At 43.1% G+C, this 18,844-nt stretch overlaps 1 protein-coding gene across 4 annotated transcripts in view; it reads left to right on the top strand.

The window, feature by feature from the left end:
* Positions 1–18,835, top strand: part of LOC143301419 (cytoskeleton-associated protein 5-like) — an 87,449-nt gene extending 68,614 nt beyond the window's left edge. For 2 of the 4 annotated variants that reach the window (XM_076615700.1, XM_076615698.1), the window contains 8 exons: positions 115–190; positions 929–1,117; positions 1,938–2,060; positions 4,871–4,969; positions 6,578–6,731; positions 7,206–7,327; positions 11,560–11,676; positions 13,123–18,835. In XM_076615700.1, coding sequence (XP_076471815.1) covers positions 115–190; positions 929–1,117; positions 1,938–2,060; positions 4,871–4,969; positions 6,578–6,731; positions 7,206–7,327; positions 11,560–11,676; positions 13,123–13,242 — 1,000 coding nt within the window. In that variant the 3' untranslated portion in view covers positions 13,243–18,835. The remainder of the gene's footprint in view (positions 1–114; positions 191–928; positions 1,118–1,937; positions 2,061–4,870; positions 4,970–6,577; positions 6,732–7,205; positions 7,328–11,559; positions 11,677–13,122) is intronic. The other 2 variants (XR_013057780.1, XM_076615699.1) reach the window with 2 other exon arrangements.
* Positions 18,836–18,844: the final 9 nt, after the last annotated feature.

Below are 18,844 nucleotides of genomic sequence, written 5' to 3'. Positions count from 1 at the left end.
GTGCCTGTAAAGTTTTGTTCCTGTCAGATAAATTAAAAAAAATGAGTGGTCCTACGAATTATTAGTGATGCTGCATGTTTGAAATGTTCTCAATGGGTTCTTTCTTGTTTTCAGGGCTCTGATACGTCTTCTGCAGGACTGTGTCACCAGTGAAACCACCTCGGCCAAGTTCATGGAAATCGTCATGAAGGTAGGTAGCCGTGTGTGTGTGTGTGTGTGTGTGTGTGGTGTGTAGAGTGTGAGTGTGGTGTGTACAGTGTGTGTGTGTGTGTGTGTGGGGGGGGTATGGTGTGGTGTGTACAGTGTGTGTGTGTGCATGTGTGCGTGTGTGTTTGTAGTGTGTGTATAGTGTTTGTGTGTGTGTGTATCTGTGTGTGTATGTGTGTGTGTGTGTATCTGTGTGTGTGTGTTCTTGCGTTGTATGTGTTTGACTGATCTGTAATTGGCAAGTGCTTTAGTATATCTGAAAACATTTTATAACAGTACTATTATTAACATTATTACACACGCACACACACACACGCACTCATTCACTCATGCAAGCACATACTCTCTCACACACCGCACATGCACGCATGCATGCATGCATGCACAAACGCACCACATGCACACACAATGTTTCTTAATTCTTTCTGTTTTTACATTAAGAATACTAGTTATTACCTGCAGTGTGTGGATGTATGTATGAAACTATTTATGTGATATTTTTTACATTTGTATCTTCGTAATATTTGTAGAGGCTGTTGTTGGCTTTTACAGTTATGGTCCCCATGTTGTTTACTTGTCTGTGTTGTGATAATGCACCTGACCAAATTTCTACAGGTGGAGATAATAAAGTTATTCTTATCTGATCTTACACAACCCTCCACTCCTTCCCCCCCCCCAAAAAAAAAGTTTCTTTACCCCCCCATGTTGTTTGCTGTGTCAGTGTCTGTGGAAGATGGTGCGGATGCTGCCCACGATGTGCAACGAGCTGAACATCGACAAGATCCTGCTGGACGCCCACCAGTTCATGCAGGCCCTGCCCTGCCACACGTGGAAGCAGCGCGCCAACGACCAGCCCCTCCGCACCATCAAGACGGTCCTGCACTCACTGGCCAAGCAGAAGGGGAACAAGGTGCGTGGCTGGCTGGGCTGGGCTGGGGTGCTGGAGGTGGAGAGAAGGGTCGGGGGAGGGACAAGACAAAAGCTTAATTATTGAGGGTAATAGATAAGCAAGTAACATGCGTTTTGGGGTTGTTTTTTTTTTAATTTTTTTTTTTTACATTCAGACCTTGTTGTAAAGAGGGAATGAAGCTGAAGAAGGGAGAATGGAGACTGTGGGGTGTGTGTGTGGTTCTGTTCCCTGGCTTTCTTCCCCCCCCCCCCCCCCACCCCTCTTTCCCCCAGGTCATTCCTCCGTCCCAACACTGGTGTTTGTTTGTTTTTTATTTTATTTTATTTATTTATTTTTTTTAAAGTTCTGAAAAGGAGTTTGGATGACATGTTAATAAAGTGGTGGACCCATTCAGCTGTAGGGAGTTTACAGCCTCTGATGCTGCTTCCAGGCCATGGTGATGTTGGGAAAACATGCAGAAAATGTAGTGTTTTTCCTCCACATTATCTGTGGATACATCCGGAAATAGTATAGAAAGGTAGTTCCTTTTCTTTCTTCCTTTTGTACCTGCCCTCACAAGGTGTTCCTACACCCTGATGATGATGGTGGTGGTGGTGGTGATGGTGTTGTTGGTGGTGGTGATGATGGTGATGGTGGTGATGGTGATGGTGGTGATGATGATGGTGGTGATGATGGTGGTGATGATAATGTTGGTGATGATGGTGGTGATGATGATGGTAGTGATGATAATTGTGATGGTGATTATGGTGGTGGTGGTGATGATAATGATGGTGGTGATGATGGTGATGATCATGGTGATGGTGATGATGATGATCAACAGATCCTGAGCCACACAGGCCTGATAGAGTCCAACTCAGAGGTGGAGGCCTATCTCCACAAGGTTCTGAAGGATGGGGTGGCTGGCAACAACGCCCGCAACGAGGAAATGTCTGAAATGGTGAAGGTGAGCCACCCATGCCCCTGAGCGTTTGGAGCAAACATATCCTGAGTGTGTGTTCCTTTAGGTGTTTGTTTTGTTGTGTGCAACACGCCAAAAACTCCACAGAGTTAGGTGAGAAGATGGGGTGTTTGTGTTGTTCTGTGGGATGTGCCAGTGACTCCTGACAGGGTTAATGGAGAAGATGGGGTGTTTGTGTTGTTCTGTGCGACGCCCCAACCACTCCTCACAGAATTAAGGGAGACAGTTGGGTGTTGAACTCCACATACTTTACTGTGACCCACTAGTGCAGACTCCAGCAGGGAGTCCGATTCCTGTCCTGTGCAAACTACTACCCGCCATTGTGTAGAAAACAAAAGTAGCTACGGACGATAACCTCCCAAAGCAGGTTACCTCCCCTCAGTATCCCTGACTGGCTTCCTTTTTTTCCGGCAGCCATCTTGGCTCCTGATCCTGTGCTCTTCATATGGCTAAGTTTGTTTTCGTATTTTCTGTCTATCGATTCTTTGACACTCGTGCTTTGTGTCTGACGAAGAATCCTAACAGGTCTCAAACTTACTTAGCTCATTTGGGCATTTGAGCTAAAATTAAGGCGCAATCGCAGTCGTAAGGGCCCTCTACCTCGGGCTCTCTCAACAACAGGTACAGGTACAGTATTTGGGGCAGAAGTTAAGCCTTGCAGCCTTTCCACACCTCCTCCACTCCCTCCAGTCCACCCCAGACCACTACCACCTCCTACACCTCCTCCAGTGTCATCTCTGGGTTTGTTTACCCACACAATGGTCAGTTGTGCTGTTTCCTTTTTTGACTCGATTGATATGCGTCCGCGCTCTGCGTTTTCTAGGTCCTGCCAGTCAGCAGCGCACGAGTCGCCCTCTGTCTCTTTCCGCATGCCCAAACATTTCAATGACTGAGTGTGCATTACCTACGGGGAACCAGCACGGACATACATCCACCACTCTGCACACTCAATCCAGTATGTTTTTCGTCCGTGAAGGTGGCCGGACAATGTATCCGCGCCCCACACCTGGCATGCCCTGACCGTCTCATGTCCAGTGTTGACCATGGTGAGTTGGGATGCCCTCCCTCTAGGTAGGGAGGAAGGTGGACCACTTGGGGATACACACGCCCATGCATGTACACCTTCCCCTAGTCCCAAACATCAAATTCAAGGGCACACCTGCCAGTGACTGCCGTGGTTACCTCCCTTGTGCCTGCACCGCCCCTTTCCCACAGAGCAGGTGCGTGCACGGCCCATTGAACTTAGGCAGTGCTGGTTTTTTCTGCCCCACCGCGGTTACCCAGACTAATATTGGCACTTCCACGTCGGAGTGCTTCTTTATAACTCGATCCTGCCACTCGGCAGTGCTCGGGCCGATCTTGTCTATCCCTTGTCTATATCAGCACACAAAATCTGAGTCTGCACGAGTGGGTCACGGTAAGTATGTTAAATAAAGGTAAAAAAAAAACGTCCTTTTGTGTTGTTGTGTGCGATGCCTTGACTCCTCCTTAAAGAGTTGAGGGGGAGGAAGAAGAGTAGAAGTTTGTGTTGTACTGTGGTGTGGAGTCTGATGTCTGATGTTTTGAAGGGTGTTGTACTGTGCTGTCAGTTTGCTGAGTCTGATGTCTGATGTTTTGAAGGGTGTTGTACTGAGCTGTCAGTTTGCTGAGTCTGATGTTTTGAAGGGTGTTGTACTGAGCTGTCAGTTTGCTGAGTCTGATGTTTTGAAGGGTGTTGTGCTGTGCTGTCAGTTTGCTGAGCCTCATGTCTGATGTTTTGAAGGGTGTTGTACTGAGCTGTCAGTTTGCTGAGTCTGATGTCTGATGTTTTGAAGGGTGTTGTACTGAGCTGTCAGTTTGCTGAGCCTCATGTCTGATGTTTTGAAGGGTGTTGTACTGTGCTGTCAGTTTGCTGAGCCTCATGTCTGATGTTTTGAAGGGTGTTGTACTGTGCTGTCAGTTTGCTGAGTCTCATGTCTGATGTTTTGAAGGGTGTTGTACTGTGCTGTCAGTTTGCTGAGTCTCATGTCTGATGTTTTGAAGGGTGTTGTACTGTGCTGTCAGTTTGCTGAGTCTCATGTCTGATGTTTTGAAGGGTGTTGTACTGTGCTGTCAGTTTGCTGAGTCTGATGTTTTGAAGGGTGTTGTACTGTGCTGTCAGTTTGCTGAGTCTCATGTCTGATGTTTTGAAGGGTGTTGTACTGAGCTGTCAGTTTGCTGAGTCTCATGTCTGATGTTTTGAAGGGTGTTGTACTGTGCTGTCAGTTTGCTGAGTCTCATGTCTGATGTTTTGAAGGGTGTTGTACTGTGCTGTCAGTTTGCTGAGTCTCATGTCTGATGTAGTTTGCTGAGTCTCATGTCTGATGTTTTGAAGGGTGTTGTACTGAGCTGTCAGTTTGCTGAGTCTGATGTCTGATGTTTTGAAGGGTGTTGTACTGTGCTGTCAGTTTGCTGAGCCTCATGTCTGATGTTTTGAAGGGTGTTGTACTGAGCTGTCAGTTTGCTGAGCCTCATGTCTGATGTTTTGAAGGGGTGAGGGAGTGGGTGATAGTGTGCTTTTTCATGCAGACACATCCCGTTGTCTGCTGATATTGTTGGTATTTCTGCTTGTACTGAGGTCTAGTTTTGTTTGTTCTCATGTCTAATATTATGAAAGGTTATTGCTGTATTATGATGCATTGTCAACAGAACTATACCAAGTTAAACAACCTATCATTCTTTCTTTAAAAAAAAAAAAAAAAATTATGTTGTCATGGTTTTCAGATTTTCAGACAGAAGTAAAGGAGTAAAAATGTTTGATCTTTTTTGTTTTCCAGCAAGGATCGTCTTCCAAATCCAAACGTCTTTCAAAGAGTACCCATGATATGCTGGTGGAGATCTTCAAAAAGATTGGCTCCAAGGAAAACACCAAAGAGGTAGGTAACGGTTGGCAGGGGACTGTCCTGTTGGGGGGTGGGGGTGGGTGGGAGTGTTTACGTATGATATACATTTCTGTAATGGCTTTTTGATGATTTAAGAAAAATAGAAATAAAAATTGCAGTTTTTTTTTCTTTATTGTACTTTTTTGGGGTATTGAGACACACAAGATGAAATCAGGGAGGCAGTTGTACTTGGGACAGAGTATTTCTGTATGATACGGATTTTCATATCGGCATTTATTTTATTTTATTTTCTGTATCTACTTTGTTTCAGTAGAAGACATACTTCGGTTTAAGCGGCCCCTTTAAGTATTAAAAAAAAAAATCAGTCACTGCCACCCCTGTTGTCAACATGTGGTTTCTGTGTGTGTGTGTTTTTTTTTTGAAGGACAGGTACTGTTGTTAGTATGTGTTTGCAGAGGGTGTGTTTGTTTCTGTTTGTGTGGGTGTGTTGGGTTTTTTGTTGTTGTTTTTACCCAACTCAAATCAAGTTGAAAGGGTGATATGCAAGGAGCAGTCATATTGGCCAACCACATGTGGTTTCTGTGTTTGTTTTCTTTGAAGGACAGAGATACTGTTGTTAGTATATGCAGAAGGTGTGTTTATTTCTCAGTCTGATATAGCAGATGAATGCATGCATGTTGGCATGTGGCATCTTCTAGTGTAAAACATACCAGTTCTAAAAACTGGTACTGACCACAGAAACTGATTTTAAAAAAACCCGACTGGATTTGCAGACCGGTTCCCGGCTCTGTCTAACATCCCCTGGTGTTGATGATAAGAGTACTGACATAGCATCTATCCTCGGTCGGAGACCAAGCTCTAAGCGCTTTACAAACAAAATCATTTTGCACAACAGGCTGCCTGTCTGGGCAGAGCTGACTGACGGCTGACACTTGGCATTCCTCAGTCATTTCCTGTGTCATTCTATCAGGTTTCAGTCGTGCATACATATACACTCATACAGACATGTAACATTTTATGCGTCTGACCGTTTTGTTTATTTACTCCTCCATGTAGGCAGCCATACTTTGTTTTCGTGGATGTGCATGTTGGGTATGTTCTTGTTTCCTTAATCCACCGAACGCTGACATGGATTACAGGATCTTAAACGTGCGTATTTGATCTTTTGCGTGCATATATACACAAAGGGAGTTCAGGCACTAGCAGGTCTGCGCATATGTTGACCTGGGAGGTTGGATAAATCTCCACCCGTTACCCACCATGCGCTGTGACCGAGATTTGAACTCAGGACCCTCAGATTGAAAGTGCTTTAACCCTTTCACCACCAAGCTCGCATTTATGCACAGGCGTGGTAGAGGACCCATGTCACTGAAAGGTACCATTCATTGGTCTGTTATCCATGAACCTACTGCTCTTAATGTTCAGTGGTAGGACAGGCCATGTTTTCTATACATCGCAGGGGGAATCCCCAGCTATTCTTGACCACTGTCTTTTCTGTGTTTATACCACAAGGGAATTTTGTACTCTAAATTGACTGGCGGTGAAAGGGTTAACCATTTGGCTGTTGCACTCTGGGCCCCCCCCTCCACCGTCCCATGGTGACCTCTGAACGGCACAGTGTAGTCTGTTTATGTTGGTCAGGGGCTGAACGACCTGTACGACTTCAAGAAGAAGTACCCTGATGCAGACCTGGAGCCCTTCCTGAAGAAGTCGTCCCAGTTCTTCCAGAACTACATCGAGCGAGGTCTGAAGAACATCGAACTGGAGCGGGAGGGCAAAAAGCCGGAGACGTTGGGTGAGTGGGGGGGAGGTGGCTCACTGTTATTGTCAGTGGGTTTTTTTCAGTTTCTTTTGCTCAGAGTCACTGTCAGCGGTTTTTGTGGGTTTTAAAAAAACAGATTAGACATGCGTATATATGTGTGTGAATGCGTGTGCTCACACGTGCGCGCGTGTACACACACACACACACACACACACTTACTCACTCGCACACACATACATGCACATGGTAAAGTTCATCAATATCTTGTTAACTAATGATGACAAAAATATAATTTCTGACCCCTGGGTCACAGCATAGTATGTCAGATTTCATTTAATTTTAGAAGAAAAAAAAAATCAATCCTGGTCATAGAACCACGGTCAGGGAACACTGTTAACGTTGACAGTGCAGAGGCAGACTACTATAAATAAATTGTATTTTTATTTAAAAAACAAAACAAAAAAAAGACGAAACCTTGTATCAAAGCAGTGACTGTGTGTGTGACAGACCCGATCCCAGCAATGAAGCCGCTGTCGGAGAACACAGCCAACGGGGACAGTGTAGGGGCAGACTACTACATGCAGCGTCTCACGGCCATCAGGGCGCGCTGCGGTCTGGACGGAGCCGAGGTAATGGGCGTCACTTTCACGTCTTCCTCTTTTGTTGTCATCGTCCTCTGTCTGCTTTGTCTTGTCCTCTGTCTGCTTTGTCTTCATTGTCTTGCCCTCTGTCTCTGCTTTGTCTTGCCCTCTGTCTCTGCTTTGTCTTCATTGTCTTGCCCTCTGTCTCTGCTTTGTCTTGCCCTCTGTCTCTGCTTTGTCTTCATTGTCTTGCCCTCTGTCTCTGCTTTGTCTTCAGTGTCTTGCCCTCTGTCTCTGCTTTGTCTTCAGTGTCTTGGCCTCTGTCTCTGCTTTGTCTTCAGTGTCTTGCCCTCTGTCTCTGCTTCGTCTTCAGTGTCTTGGCCTCTGTCTCTGCTTTGTCTTGCCCTCTGTCTCTGCTTTGTCTTGGCCTCTGTCTCTGCTTTGTCTTCAATGTCTTGCCCTCTGTCTCTGCTTTGTCTTGCCCTCTGTCTCTGCTTTGTCTTCAGTGTCTTGCCCTCTGTCTCTGCTTTGTCTTCAGTGTCTTGCCCTCTGTCTGCTTTGTCTTCAGTGTCTTGCCCTCTGTCTGCTTTGTCTTCAGTGTCTTGCCCTCTGTCTGCTTTGTCTTCAATGTCTTGCCCTCTGTCTCTGCTTTGTCTTGCCCTCTGTCTCTGCTTCGTCTGCAATGTCTTGCCCTCTGTCTCTGCTTCGTCTTCAATGTCTTGCCCTCTGTCTCTGCTTCGTCTGCAATGTCTTGCCCTCTGTCTCTGCTTCGTCTGCAATGTCTTGCCCTCTGTCTCTGCTTCGTCTGCAATGTCTTGCCCTCTGTCTCTGCTTTGTCTTGCCCTCTGTCTCTGCTTTGTCTTGCCCTCTGTCTCTGCTTTGTCTTGCCCTCTGTCTCTGCTTCGTCTGCAATGTCTTGCCCTCTGTCTCTGCTTCGTCTGCAATGTCTTGCCCTCTGTCTCTGCTTCGTCTGCAATGTCTTGCCCTCTGTCTCTGCTTCGTCTTCAATGTCTTGCCCTCTGTCTCTGCTTCGTCTTCAATGTCTTGCCCTCTGTCTCTGCTTCGTCTGCAATGTCTTGCCCTCTGTCTCTGCTTCGTCTTCAATGTCTTGCCCTCTGTCTCTGCTTCGTCTTCAATGTCTTGCCCTCTGTCTCTGCTTCGTCTGCAATGTCTTGCCCTCTGTCTCTGCTTCGTCTTCAATGTCTTGCCCTCTGTCTCTGCTTTGTCTTGCCCTCTGTCTCTGCTTCGTCTGCAATGTCTTGCCCTCTGTCTCTGCTTCGTCTGCAATGTCTTGCCCTCTGTCTCTGCTTCGTCTGCAATGTCTTGCCCTCTGTCTCTGCTTCGTCTTCAATGTCTTGCCCTCTGTCTCTGCTTCGTCTTCAATGTCTTGCCCTCTGTCTCTGCTTCGTCTGCAATGTCTTGCCCTCTGTCTCTGCTTCGTCTTCAATGTCTTGCCCTCTGTCTCTGCTTTGTCTTGCCCTCTGTCTCTGCTTCGTCTGCAATGTCTTGCCCTCTGTCTCTGCTTCGTCTGCAATGTCTTGCCCTCTGTCTGCTTTGTCTTCAGTGTCTTGCCCTCTGTCTGCTTTGTCTTCAGTGTCTTGCCCTCTGTCTGCTTTGTCTTCAATGTCTTGCCCTCTGTCTCTGCTTTGTCTTGCCCTCTGTCTGCTTTGTCTTCAGTGTCTTGCCCTCTGTCTGCTTTGTCTTCAGTGTCTTGCCCTCTGTCTCTGCTTCGTCTGCAATGTCTTGCCCTCTGTCTCTGCTTCGTCTGCAATGTCTTGCCCTCTGTCTCTGCTTCGTCTTCAATGTCTTGCCCTCTGTCTCTGCTTTGTCTTGCCCTCTGTCTCTGCTTTGTCTTCATTGTCTTGCCCTCTGTCTCTGCTTTGTCTTGCCCTCTGTCTCTGCTTTGTCTTCATTGTCTTGCCCTCTGTCTCTGCTTTGTCTTCAGTGTCTTGCCCTCTGTCTCTGCTTTGTCTTGCCCTCTGTCTGTACTTTGTGCTTGAAAATTTCTCCTTTTTCAAGTGTCCTATCTTTCCACATAGTTTCCTTGCAGCTGCATTTGGCTGTGTCTCTCTCTACCCATACTTCCCTCTATGTGCTTTGTGCTTTACATTTTCTCTTTCTTCAGTTGTCTCTCTCTCTCTCCATACTTTCTTCTTTCTGCTGGCATTGTTTACAGCTGTGACATATTTCACATCTTAATTAGGACTCTGCTTTTGCAGTATCGTCCATTTTCATGTACTTTTTGTGTGGTTGGTTTATGGGCCTGGTGGCTAAAGTGTAGTGGACCGTTTGATGTCTGAAGTCTTTCTCTCTTGGCTTTGTTCTTCCTGCACTTCCACGGTCTGTCTCTCTCCCATTACTTCCCTCTCTTTGTCTCTGTTTTCCCCTCTCTCTGTTTTCATCTCCCACCCCCCTCTATGCCCCTTGCTCCATGTCAGAGGATTAGTTCAGAAACACACACTTTGATTGCTCATTTATGGCACAAAGGTTGTCTCCTCTTCAGTTCTGTTTTATGAAAATGTTGTTGTTGTTTTTTTTTACAGTTGTCAAACACTTCAGTGTTTGTGTTTTGATGATGTTGAATATTATGATTTTTTTTCATACTGTTTCACAGTGCAATGTTCAGAGACGAGACGTGACATAGAGTACTTGGTTTTTAATTGTTGTTAATGTAGCCAACTGAAGAATAAACATGGACAAACAGTACTTGTTTTTGTTGTTGTTGTTAATGTAGCCAACTGAAGAATAAACGTGGACAAACAGTACTTGTTTTTGTTGTTGTTGTTGTTAATGTAGCCAACTGAAGAATAAACGTGGACAAACAGTACTTGTTTTTTTGTTGTTGTTAATGTAGCCAACTGAAGAATAAACGTGGACAAACTGTACTTGTTTTTGTTGTTGTTAATGTAGCCAACTGAAGAATAAACATGGACAAACAGTACTTGTTTTTTGTTGTTGTTGTTGTTAATGTAGCCAACTGAAGAATAAACATGGACAAACAGTACTTGTTTTTTGTTGTTGTTGTTGTTAATGTAGCCAACTGAAGAATAAACGTGGACAAACAGTACTTGTTTTTGTTGTTGTTGTTGTTGTTAATGTAGCCAACTGAAGAATAAACATGGACAAACAGTACTTGTTTTTGTTGTTGTTGTTGTTAATGTAGCCAACTGAAGAATAAACATGGACAAACAGTACTTGTTTTTTTTGTTGTTGTTGTTAATGTAGCCAACTGAAGAATAAACGTGGACAAACTGTACTTGTTTTTTTTTTTTGTTGTTGTTGTTAATGTAGCCAACTGAAGAATAAACATGGACAAACAGTACTTGTTTTTTTTGTTGTTGTTGTTAATGTAGCCAACTGAAGAATAAACATGGACAAACAGTACTTGTTTTTGTTGTTGTTGTTAATGTAGCCAACTGAAGAATAAACATGGACAAACAGTACTTGTTTTTGTTGTTGTTGTTAATGTAGCCAACTGAAGAATAAACATGGACAAACAGTACTTGTTTTTGTTGTTGTTGTTAATGTAGCCAACTGAAGAATAAACATGGACAAACAGTACTTGTTTTTGTTGTTGTTAATGTAGCCAACTGAAGAATAAACATGGACAAACAGTACTTGTTTTTGTTGTTGTTGTTGTTAATGTAGCCAACTGAAGAATAAACATGGACAAACAGTACTTGTTTTTTGTTTTTGTTGTTGTTGTTAATGTAGCCAACTGAAGAATAAACATGGACAAACAGTACTTGTTTTTTTTATTGTTGTTAATGTAGCCAACTGAAGAATAAACATGGACAAACAGTACTTGTTTTTGTTGTTGTTGTTGTTAATGTAGCCAACTGAAGAATAAACATGGACAAATAGTACTTGTTTTTGTTGTTGTTAATGTAGCCAACTGAAGAATAAACATGGACAAACAGTACTTGTTTTTGTTGTTGTTGTTGTTAATGTAGCCAACTGAAGAATAAACATGGACAAACAATACTTGTTTTTTGTTGTTGTTGTTGTTAATGTAGCCAACTGAAGAATAAACATGGACAAACAGTACTTGTTTTTGTTGTTGTTGTTGTTAATGTAGCCAACTGAAGAATAAACATGGACAAACAGTACTTGTGTTTGTTGTTGTTGTTGTTAATGTAGCCAACTGAAGAATAAACATGGACAAGGAGCACCCATGAAAACAAAAGATTTGTAAAAAGTTGGAGGGTAGTTTATGGTGAAGGGTATATATATATATATAACTAATTGTTACCCTGGACATGACTTTGGGATGTGTGCAGCAGCAACAGCAACAGCAGCAACAGAACCGAGCAGAGAAGAGCACACCTACCTCCAAATCCTCACACTCCTCTTCTGAAGCTGACCTGGAAAACATCGGCACCAGTTCAGACTGTGTGGTGAGTGCAGACCTTTCATTCCATTCATCTGTGTGTGTGTGTGTGTGTGTTGGTGGGTATGTGTGTTGGTGGGTGTAGAAGTGTGTATGTGTGTGGATGGGTGTGTAAGTGAATGTGAGTGCGGGTGGATGGGTGTGGAAGTGTGTGTGTGTGGCAGTGTATGTGTGTGTGTGTGTCTGTGGGTGTGGATGGGGTGTGGAAGTGTCTGTCGGTGGGTGGGTGTGGAAGTGCAGATTGTGTGTGTGTGTGTGTGTGTGTGTGAGGGAGTGTAGGGGGTGTGTGAAAGGGAGGGGTGGGAGGGAGGGGTGGGTGTGTGGGGGGGGGGGGGGAGAGTGTAGGGTGGGTATGGATGTGTGGGGGGAGGGGGTAGGGGGGGGCAACTGAGTTGTAGGGGTGTGTGAAAATGTGTGTGGGGGAGGAGGGAGGGGATGGGCTTGAATGTGTAGGGGTGCGTGAGGGGGGAGGATGCGTGTGTGTGTGTGTGGGGGGGGGGGAGTGTAAAATGTGAGTGAAAGTGTGTGTAGGGTGGGTGGGTGTGAAAGTGTGTGGGGGAGGGGGGGGCGAGGGGGTGTTGGGTGTTGAAGTGTATGTATGTGGGTGGGAGTGAAGGGTGGGTGTGTTGCTGCAGGAAGAGTGGCAAAATCTAACCCTTGATCCACGAGGCACTGTGACTGGAAATCAAATCGAAGACCCTTGTGTTCAAAGTCCAGTGCTCTAACTACTGGGTATTATTATTGTGTTTGTCAAAGTGGCTTTTAATTCTCAGAGAGAGAAAAGAAGAAAGAAAAAATATCTCAAAGTTATGAAATCTGAGTATGTGAATCGCACCGCAGTTTTAGATAATTGTGTTTATGCATGGAAGATGCCACAGAGAGAGAGAAAGGGGCTTTTCCCATCTTGTAAAAGAATATACTGAAAACCCTGCATTTATATGGATAGAGAGGGCAACATTTGTAAGAAAAAACCGAAGTTTTTTTTCTTTTCTCCTTTTCTTATCATAAAGCAAATCGTTTGTGGGCTGCAACTCCCACGTTCACTCGTATGTACACGAGTGGGCTTTTACGTGTTTGACCGTTTTTACCCTGCCATGTTGGCAGCCACACTCCGTTTTCGGGGATGCGCATACTGGGTATGTTCTTGTTTCCATAACCCACCAAACGTTGACATGGATTACAGGATGTTGACCGAGTGTGTTTGATCTTCTACATGAGTAGACACATGAAGGGCTTCAGGCACAAGCAGGTCTGCTCATATGTTGACGTGGGAGACTGGAAAAATCTCCACTCTTTATCATAATTAACCAGGCACCATTACTGAGATTTGAACCCGGGACCCTCAGATCCACTCGGCTATTCCACCTGTCATAAAACAAACCAAAAAAAAATTTTTTTAAAGAGAGAAAAAGCATTGATCATCACTGCCCCTTCCTGTGTCCCCCCTAAACAGCCGGACATCAGAGTTCCAGCCGTCACGAAAGCCGAGCCGTCGGCCTCCTCCAAGCCTGCTGTTGATGTGTCGGAGCTGAAGATGCGTCTGGAGAGGATCAAGAAGATGGCAACATCGTGATGTGTCTGTCCGTCTACCTGCCTGCCTGTCTGTTTTATGTGGCTGTGGTGTCTGGGTGTGTGATGGGCGTGAGTCAGTTTAGTGGTTCTGTATTCGGGGTCGTCGGATGAGTGTGTGGAAAGAGGATTGTTGGTTAACAGGTGTGTGTTTTTTTTTTTTTTTTTTTTTTTTTTAATGATGAGTTTTGCACACATGCACACGCTTGCATTCTTCAGTACCTGTGGATAAACCTCTTAGGTACCCGTGGATAAACCTAAGTCATAGCTTGCCAGTGATGTTTTGTCTTCAGTTCATCTGAAGTTCTGTCACATCTAGAAAGCATATGGTGGTTTTTTTTGTTTTGTTTTTATTTATTCCTCATTCGGAGTTCAGCACAATTTATCTGGTATGCAATAAGTCCATCTTTTATTTGTTGGTGTGTACAGTTAAATTGTACATGTTAGAAAAAAAACTTTTGCCAGGTTTTGATGATATTGGTAATAATATTAATAATGATGTGCATTTATATGGCGCTTATCCTGTGGCTCAGAGAGCTGGTTACTTAATGCAGTTTCCAGTAAAAGAATATCTGCACCAGTATTTTGGATGTGGTTTAATTTACAAAACTTCCCTTGTGCATCTGACTTCTTAGTTCAGGTACAGGCATTAGCAGCAGACCCCAGCAGGCACAGGTGTTAGTTGCAGATCTAGTACCATGTAATATGTTCTTGAATATGAAGAGAAGTATGATGGTTAACATTGAACAAAAATGAAAAGGAACATTTAACTTCAAAATGCCAATGAAGCAGACAAAAGAAAGCCAATGAAGGGTAAATATGGGTGCAGGTAACTAGTGTAGGAGAAGGAACTTGGTTTTTGTGCTGCTGTAATAATAATAATAATAAAAATTAAAAAAAACATAAACAGAAGAGAATAAAAACACAAATTGTTAATTCCAAAGACCAATAGTATTAAAACCTTATCCATCTTGGTGCTGCTGTGTGATCCAACAAGATGTGAACCTTGTGGTGTGTGTAGTTTCCCTGTACGAGCGTCTGTATGTTTGCTAACTTTATCCCAAGTCATGACTAAACTTGCATGTGTCGGTTAGTCTTCGAGTTCAATCCGTGGGGCCAGACTGAAATGGACCATAGTCTTGTCTTTTTTCATTTGTTTCGTTTTCATGTTTTACTGCTGCCGTGAGCGAGGATGATGCATGGAAGAAGAGGATGAGTGTGTGTGTTGAGGCGAACGGTTGTCAGCTTATGTACAGGGTGTTGTTAAGACTGGCAAGTCTGGGCTCCTTTACAGTGTAAGAGTTACGGAATCTGTACAGTGTGTGAGTGGAGGGCTTTTTTTCCAAGGTGGGTGACTGTTATGTAGAGCCCTGGGCTGAATGGCAGTGCTCTAAGTTTGCTCAGCGCTAAGAATTTTCCTGTGTCTATTGAATTAAAGTAGACTGGGAAAAAAATCTGAATGTGAATTAACAATCATAGTCATGCTAAATTTACTTAGCGTTAAAGTTTTCTTGTACATAGTATTGCAAAGTTTTCTGAGCAGTCTGTAGAGTTGACATGTGACTTGGGGGAAAATCCTTACTGCTGAGCAAACTGAGCACTGCAGAGAGAGCTGCTGCAGCCCTGCCCGGAGTGAAGAACAAGGTCTGTGGCTGTGTGGTGTGTTCTGTGGATGTGGTCAATGGCTTTCAGATGTCTTTCAACAAAGTTCATTTTTTGTCCAAAGCTTTGCTAAAAAAAACCCCCCCAAACAAACTAACAAAAAGGTGTAATTCCCCCATCACCCCTTCAGTGAATAACCCGTGTTTACAGTTCAGTGCTTCAGATCCGTGTGTGTGTGTGCTGAAAAATATACTTCAGAAGCTCACAAATTGAAGAAAATCCGAATGACACTGTTTTAGTGTGTTACATTAATTAAAATTTACTAATGCATTGATTTGTACATCACTTAAGTATGCTTATAGTGACCCCCCCCCCTTCTAATTTGACTAAATAAATGGATAGTATCTCCAAACTTATGAAAATGTCAGAAGATGGAATGAAGATGTGTGTGTACCAGTTCTTTACAATGAACATTGAACAAAGTGTGTGTTCAGAGCTTCAGGTGTTGATTGTTTGCCTTGTCCGAGTGTAGTGACTGCCCATTGTAAGTGGTGTCCGTGCTTGTGACCACAAAAGGTATGTTTGAAAATGGAAGGAAACAATTGTGATGTTATCCAGCCCTTTAGGTTTAACACACTGTATTATCCTGATGGCAGTGACTGATGCTGTGGTTGTGGTTTTGCTTTATTGGAATTCATACAGGAATGATAGCGGGTTGCTTTGTTTGAATTCATAAAGGAATAATAATACTGCAAAATTTTATAAGAAAAAAAAAGAGACTTCTGAAAGACTAAACTCTGGGTATTGCAACAGACTCCAGTGATAATTTGTTTGATATACCTTATAAAAATGCTTTCGGTATATTTTCTTTGACGCTAGTTGGAGACCTACCATGTGTTTTTTCTGACATCTTTTTAACTAACAAAATGTTCATCTGGACACAAGTGACTGAGTGAGACTCAGACAGCAGCCAAGGCTTTGCAGTTTTGCTGGAAGATAACAATCTTGAAGAGAAAGGACAGTAGACTGAAGATACACAGAAAAAAAAAAAATTATTGGGGGTTGGGGTGGGGTGTAGGGTGTGTGTTGGGGGTAACCTGTTGATGAGTGAAGTTACTGGGCAAAGAAAAATGTTTCTGGAGAAACCAGTTTAGTCAGTGCTGAGCAAAGCTGTGAACTGTGTTGTGCTGAACTGTGTTGTGCTGCATCGCAAAAAGGTGTACACATTGTCACTGCATTGTGAATGTGTTGAGATTACCAGCATCTAGATGTGTATTGTTGGGTGTCACTGGGAATGGCTGCTGTGCCAGGGTTTTGACAATGCAGTGCTGGGTGGATAAGACTGCTGACCAGTGCATGGTATGACTATGAGCGTCCACCTTCTAATTCCCTGGTATGCACATTTCAGAAATACTCAAAGGGGAAAATGTAGTCATGGCTGCATTTTGCAATAACTTTAGACATCAGGTAGAGACAGCCTGCACTGACACTTTGGTAATGTAACATAATTTTAAATACCCTGCTGCATGCATACCTTCTGGTGAAATACCATAGGTGAGGTCCATTTCCATTTTGTGAATTTCATAAGGTCAGTTTGGCAGACACTTTTGTAATGTAATTTCTAAAGTTTTTCATGAAGCGATGTGTGGGGATCGCGTTTTGTTTTGTGCCATCCACCTCCCCCACCCACCTCTCCCAACATGAGCGCTTCCTTATATACTTGAAATTCTTCAAATCTGACCACTACTCACTTTGAGTCAGCCAATGAAAAAGGACCTTACAAATCGGGTCAGCCAATGGAAATGGGCCTTGCAAAAAAAAGTACTCACCTGTGTTAACCAATGGGAATTCACCAGAAGGTACGCATGCAGCATGGGTTTCATGGTGTACATATTTTCTACTTGTTTGTTGAAGTGGGTGGGATGTGCATTCTTACCTGTTCTTCTGTCTTCCCTCTATCATACATGGCGCTGTCTTTACTGTGGTAGACTAGATCTGTCTGAGGGTTGTTTTTTTCTCCTCCACATTTATCAAGAGAATATTTCAGTGGTTTGTATGGAAGACTGAACCAGTCAAGTGTGGTGTTTCTTTCTTTGCATCTGTCTGTCTTTCTGAACTCGCTCGCTGGTGTGCATGAGTGTACGGCTTGCCATTAAAAGTTGAACTTCATTCAGTTGACAGTGTTACTGTGCATTTTATTTCCGTGTACTGCGAGTGAGAGATGAATATGTACTGAATACTGATTAATTGATATTAGCACTTATATAGTGCCTATTCTCCATTGAGACCAAGCTCAAAATTCTTTACAAACACACACACATAATGGATAGAACTGTGAAATTCTTGCCAGGGACAACTCTTGCCATGGGCATCTTTACAAAGTGCATGGACATCATTTTATCGTCTCATCCCGACTAGCATCCAGACCAACTCTAACACTCAGGGTGGAGGGGAAGAAAATTCTGGCAAGTGTGGGATTTGATCCTGTATGCTCAGATTCTCTCACTCCCTGTGCCACCACATGCTAAAATTAACAAGGTACCGTGGGGGTTGAATTTGAAAAAAAAGGGAATCGAGCTGTGTTTACGTGTGTTTATTAAAACACCAGCGAAACAAGAAAATTCTTTTCACAAACAATCTGTTGTACAAAAGAAGCTAAAGAAAAATACAAAAATCACAAAGAAACTAAGTTGTCTAAAAATAATTATCAAATATAGGTATTTTCTCTATTACAAAAGTATGGAAGAGAAAATGAAAGTAACAATGACAAAGTTAAAAAAAAAAAAAAAAAAGTAGTAATTACAACAAAGTTGATAGATTAAGAACCATACACCTGAAAGTGAAAACGAAACAGGAAATAAAGAAAAAAAACCCTAAACTCCCAAGAAAAACAAAACACCCAGTCCACCCTGGAGTCAATCTCATATGAAGGGAATGAAAGAGTGAAAAACTGAAAATACTGCTTCTGCCCAACCTGAAAGATACAGTTTCTCAAGGAGGCATCACTGTGTTTGGACAAAGCCCTATACGTTACACCACATCCGCCAGCCAGATGCCTGAGAGCAGCATAATCCAACGTGCTTAATCAGACCTAGTATATGTATATTCATATACCTATCACTTGTATCAGAGTGGCTTTCTTCAACAGAATTTTGCCAGAAGACTTACTCTTTCATTGCCATGGGATCTTTTTGAGTGCGCCAGGTTGGTGCTGCACATGGGACTTTGGTTTATCATCTCATCCGAATGACTAGGCGGTCAGTTTGATTTTCCAGTCAAATGATGGAGAAAGGGCGAGAGATGAACTCATGCTCTCACCGACTCTGTATGGGCAGATGAACATATTAACCATTCTGCCACCTGCCTCCCTAAATGTTGAGCTGACTGTCAAGACAGGGAACAGGATCAGTGACAGGTGAGAATGACTGATGCCAATTAGTCAGGAGGAGACTCTTTTATTCCCACTGTATTTGTTAGTCCAGAAAAATTATTGCCTCATATTTTGTCTTAATTAAAAAAAAAAAAAGTTTTTATTTTACATGAATTTATGACTTGAGTGTGTACTAGTTGACTTCTATCAGATATTGTGTATGAATTAAATTCTATCTGATAAACTTGTCAAAAAAGGAAAAGAAAAAAAGTGAATATTCCATGTGAACATCTTCACGTCAAAAAGTGAACAATCCTCCTCAAAATCTTACCAAAATCAATCATGTGTGCACACTTATAAAATAGAAAACAAACGTCCATTTCTTCAGTATTTCAAACAACAATTTGCACTGTAAAGCTCAAAAGTGGCTACTAATTAAAAAAAAAAATCACATAATTCACCATGTTTCCATGCCTCGTATTAACAAAAACATGCATGCATGCATGCACAAACACGTACGCACACACACACTCCTAATATTTCAAAACTGTTATAAAACAGTGTGGTCACACAAATGTCATACTCTCCATACAACAAATTATCAGAAGGGACATGCTTATTCATGAGACTGGAT

This window comes from Babylonia areolata, chromosome 27 (genome assembly GCF_041734735.1).
Source record: "Babylonia areolata isolate BAREFJ2019XMU chromosome 27, ASM4173473v1, whole genome shotgun sequence".
In the NCBI taxonomy this organism is placed as follows: domain Eukaryota; kingdom Metazoa; phylum Mollusca; class Gastropoda; order Neogastropoda; family Buccinidae; genus Babylonia; species Babylonia areolata.
This window is presented reverse-complemented; position numbering and strand designations above follow the sequence as displayed.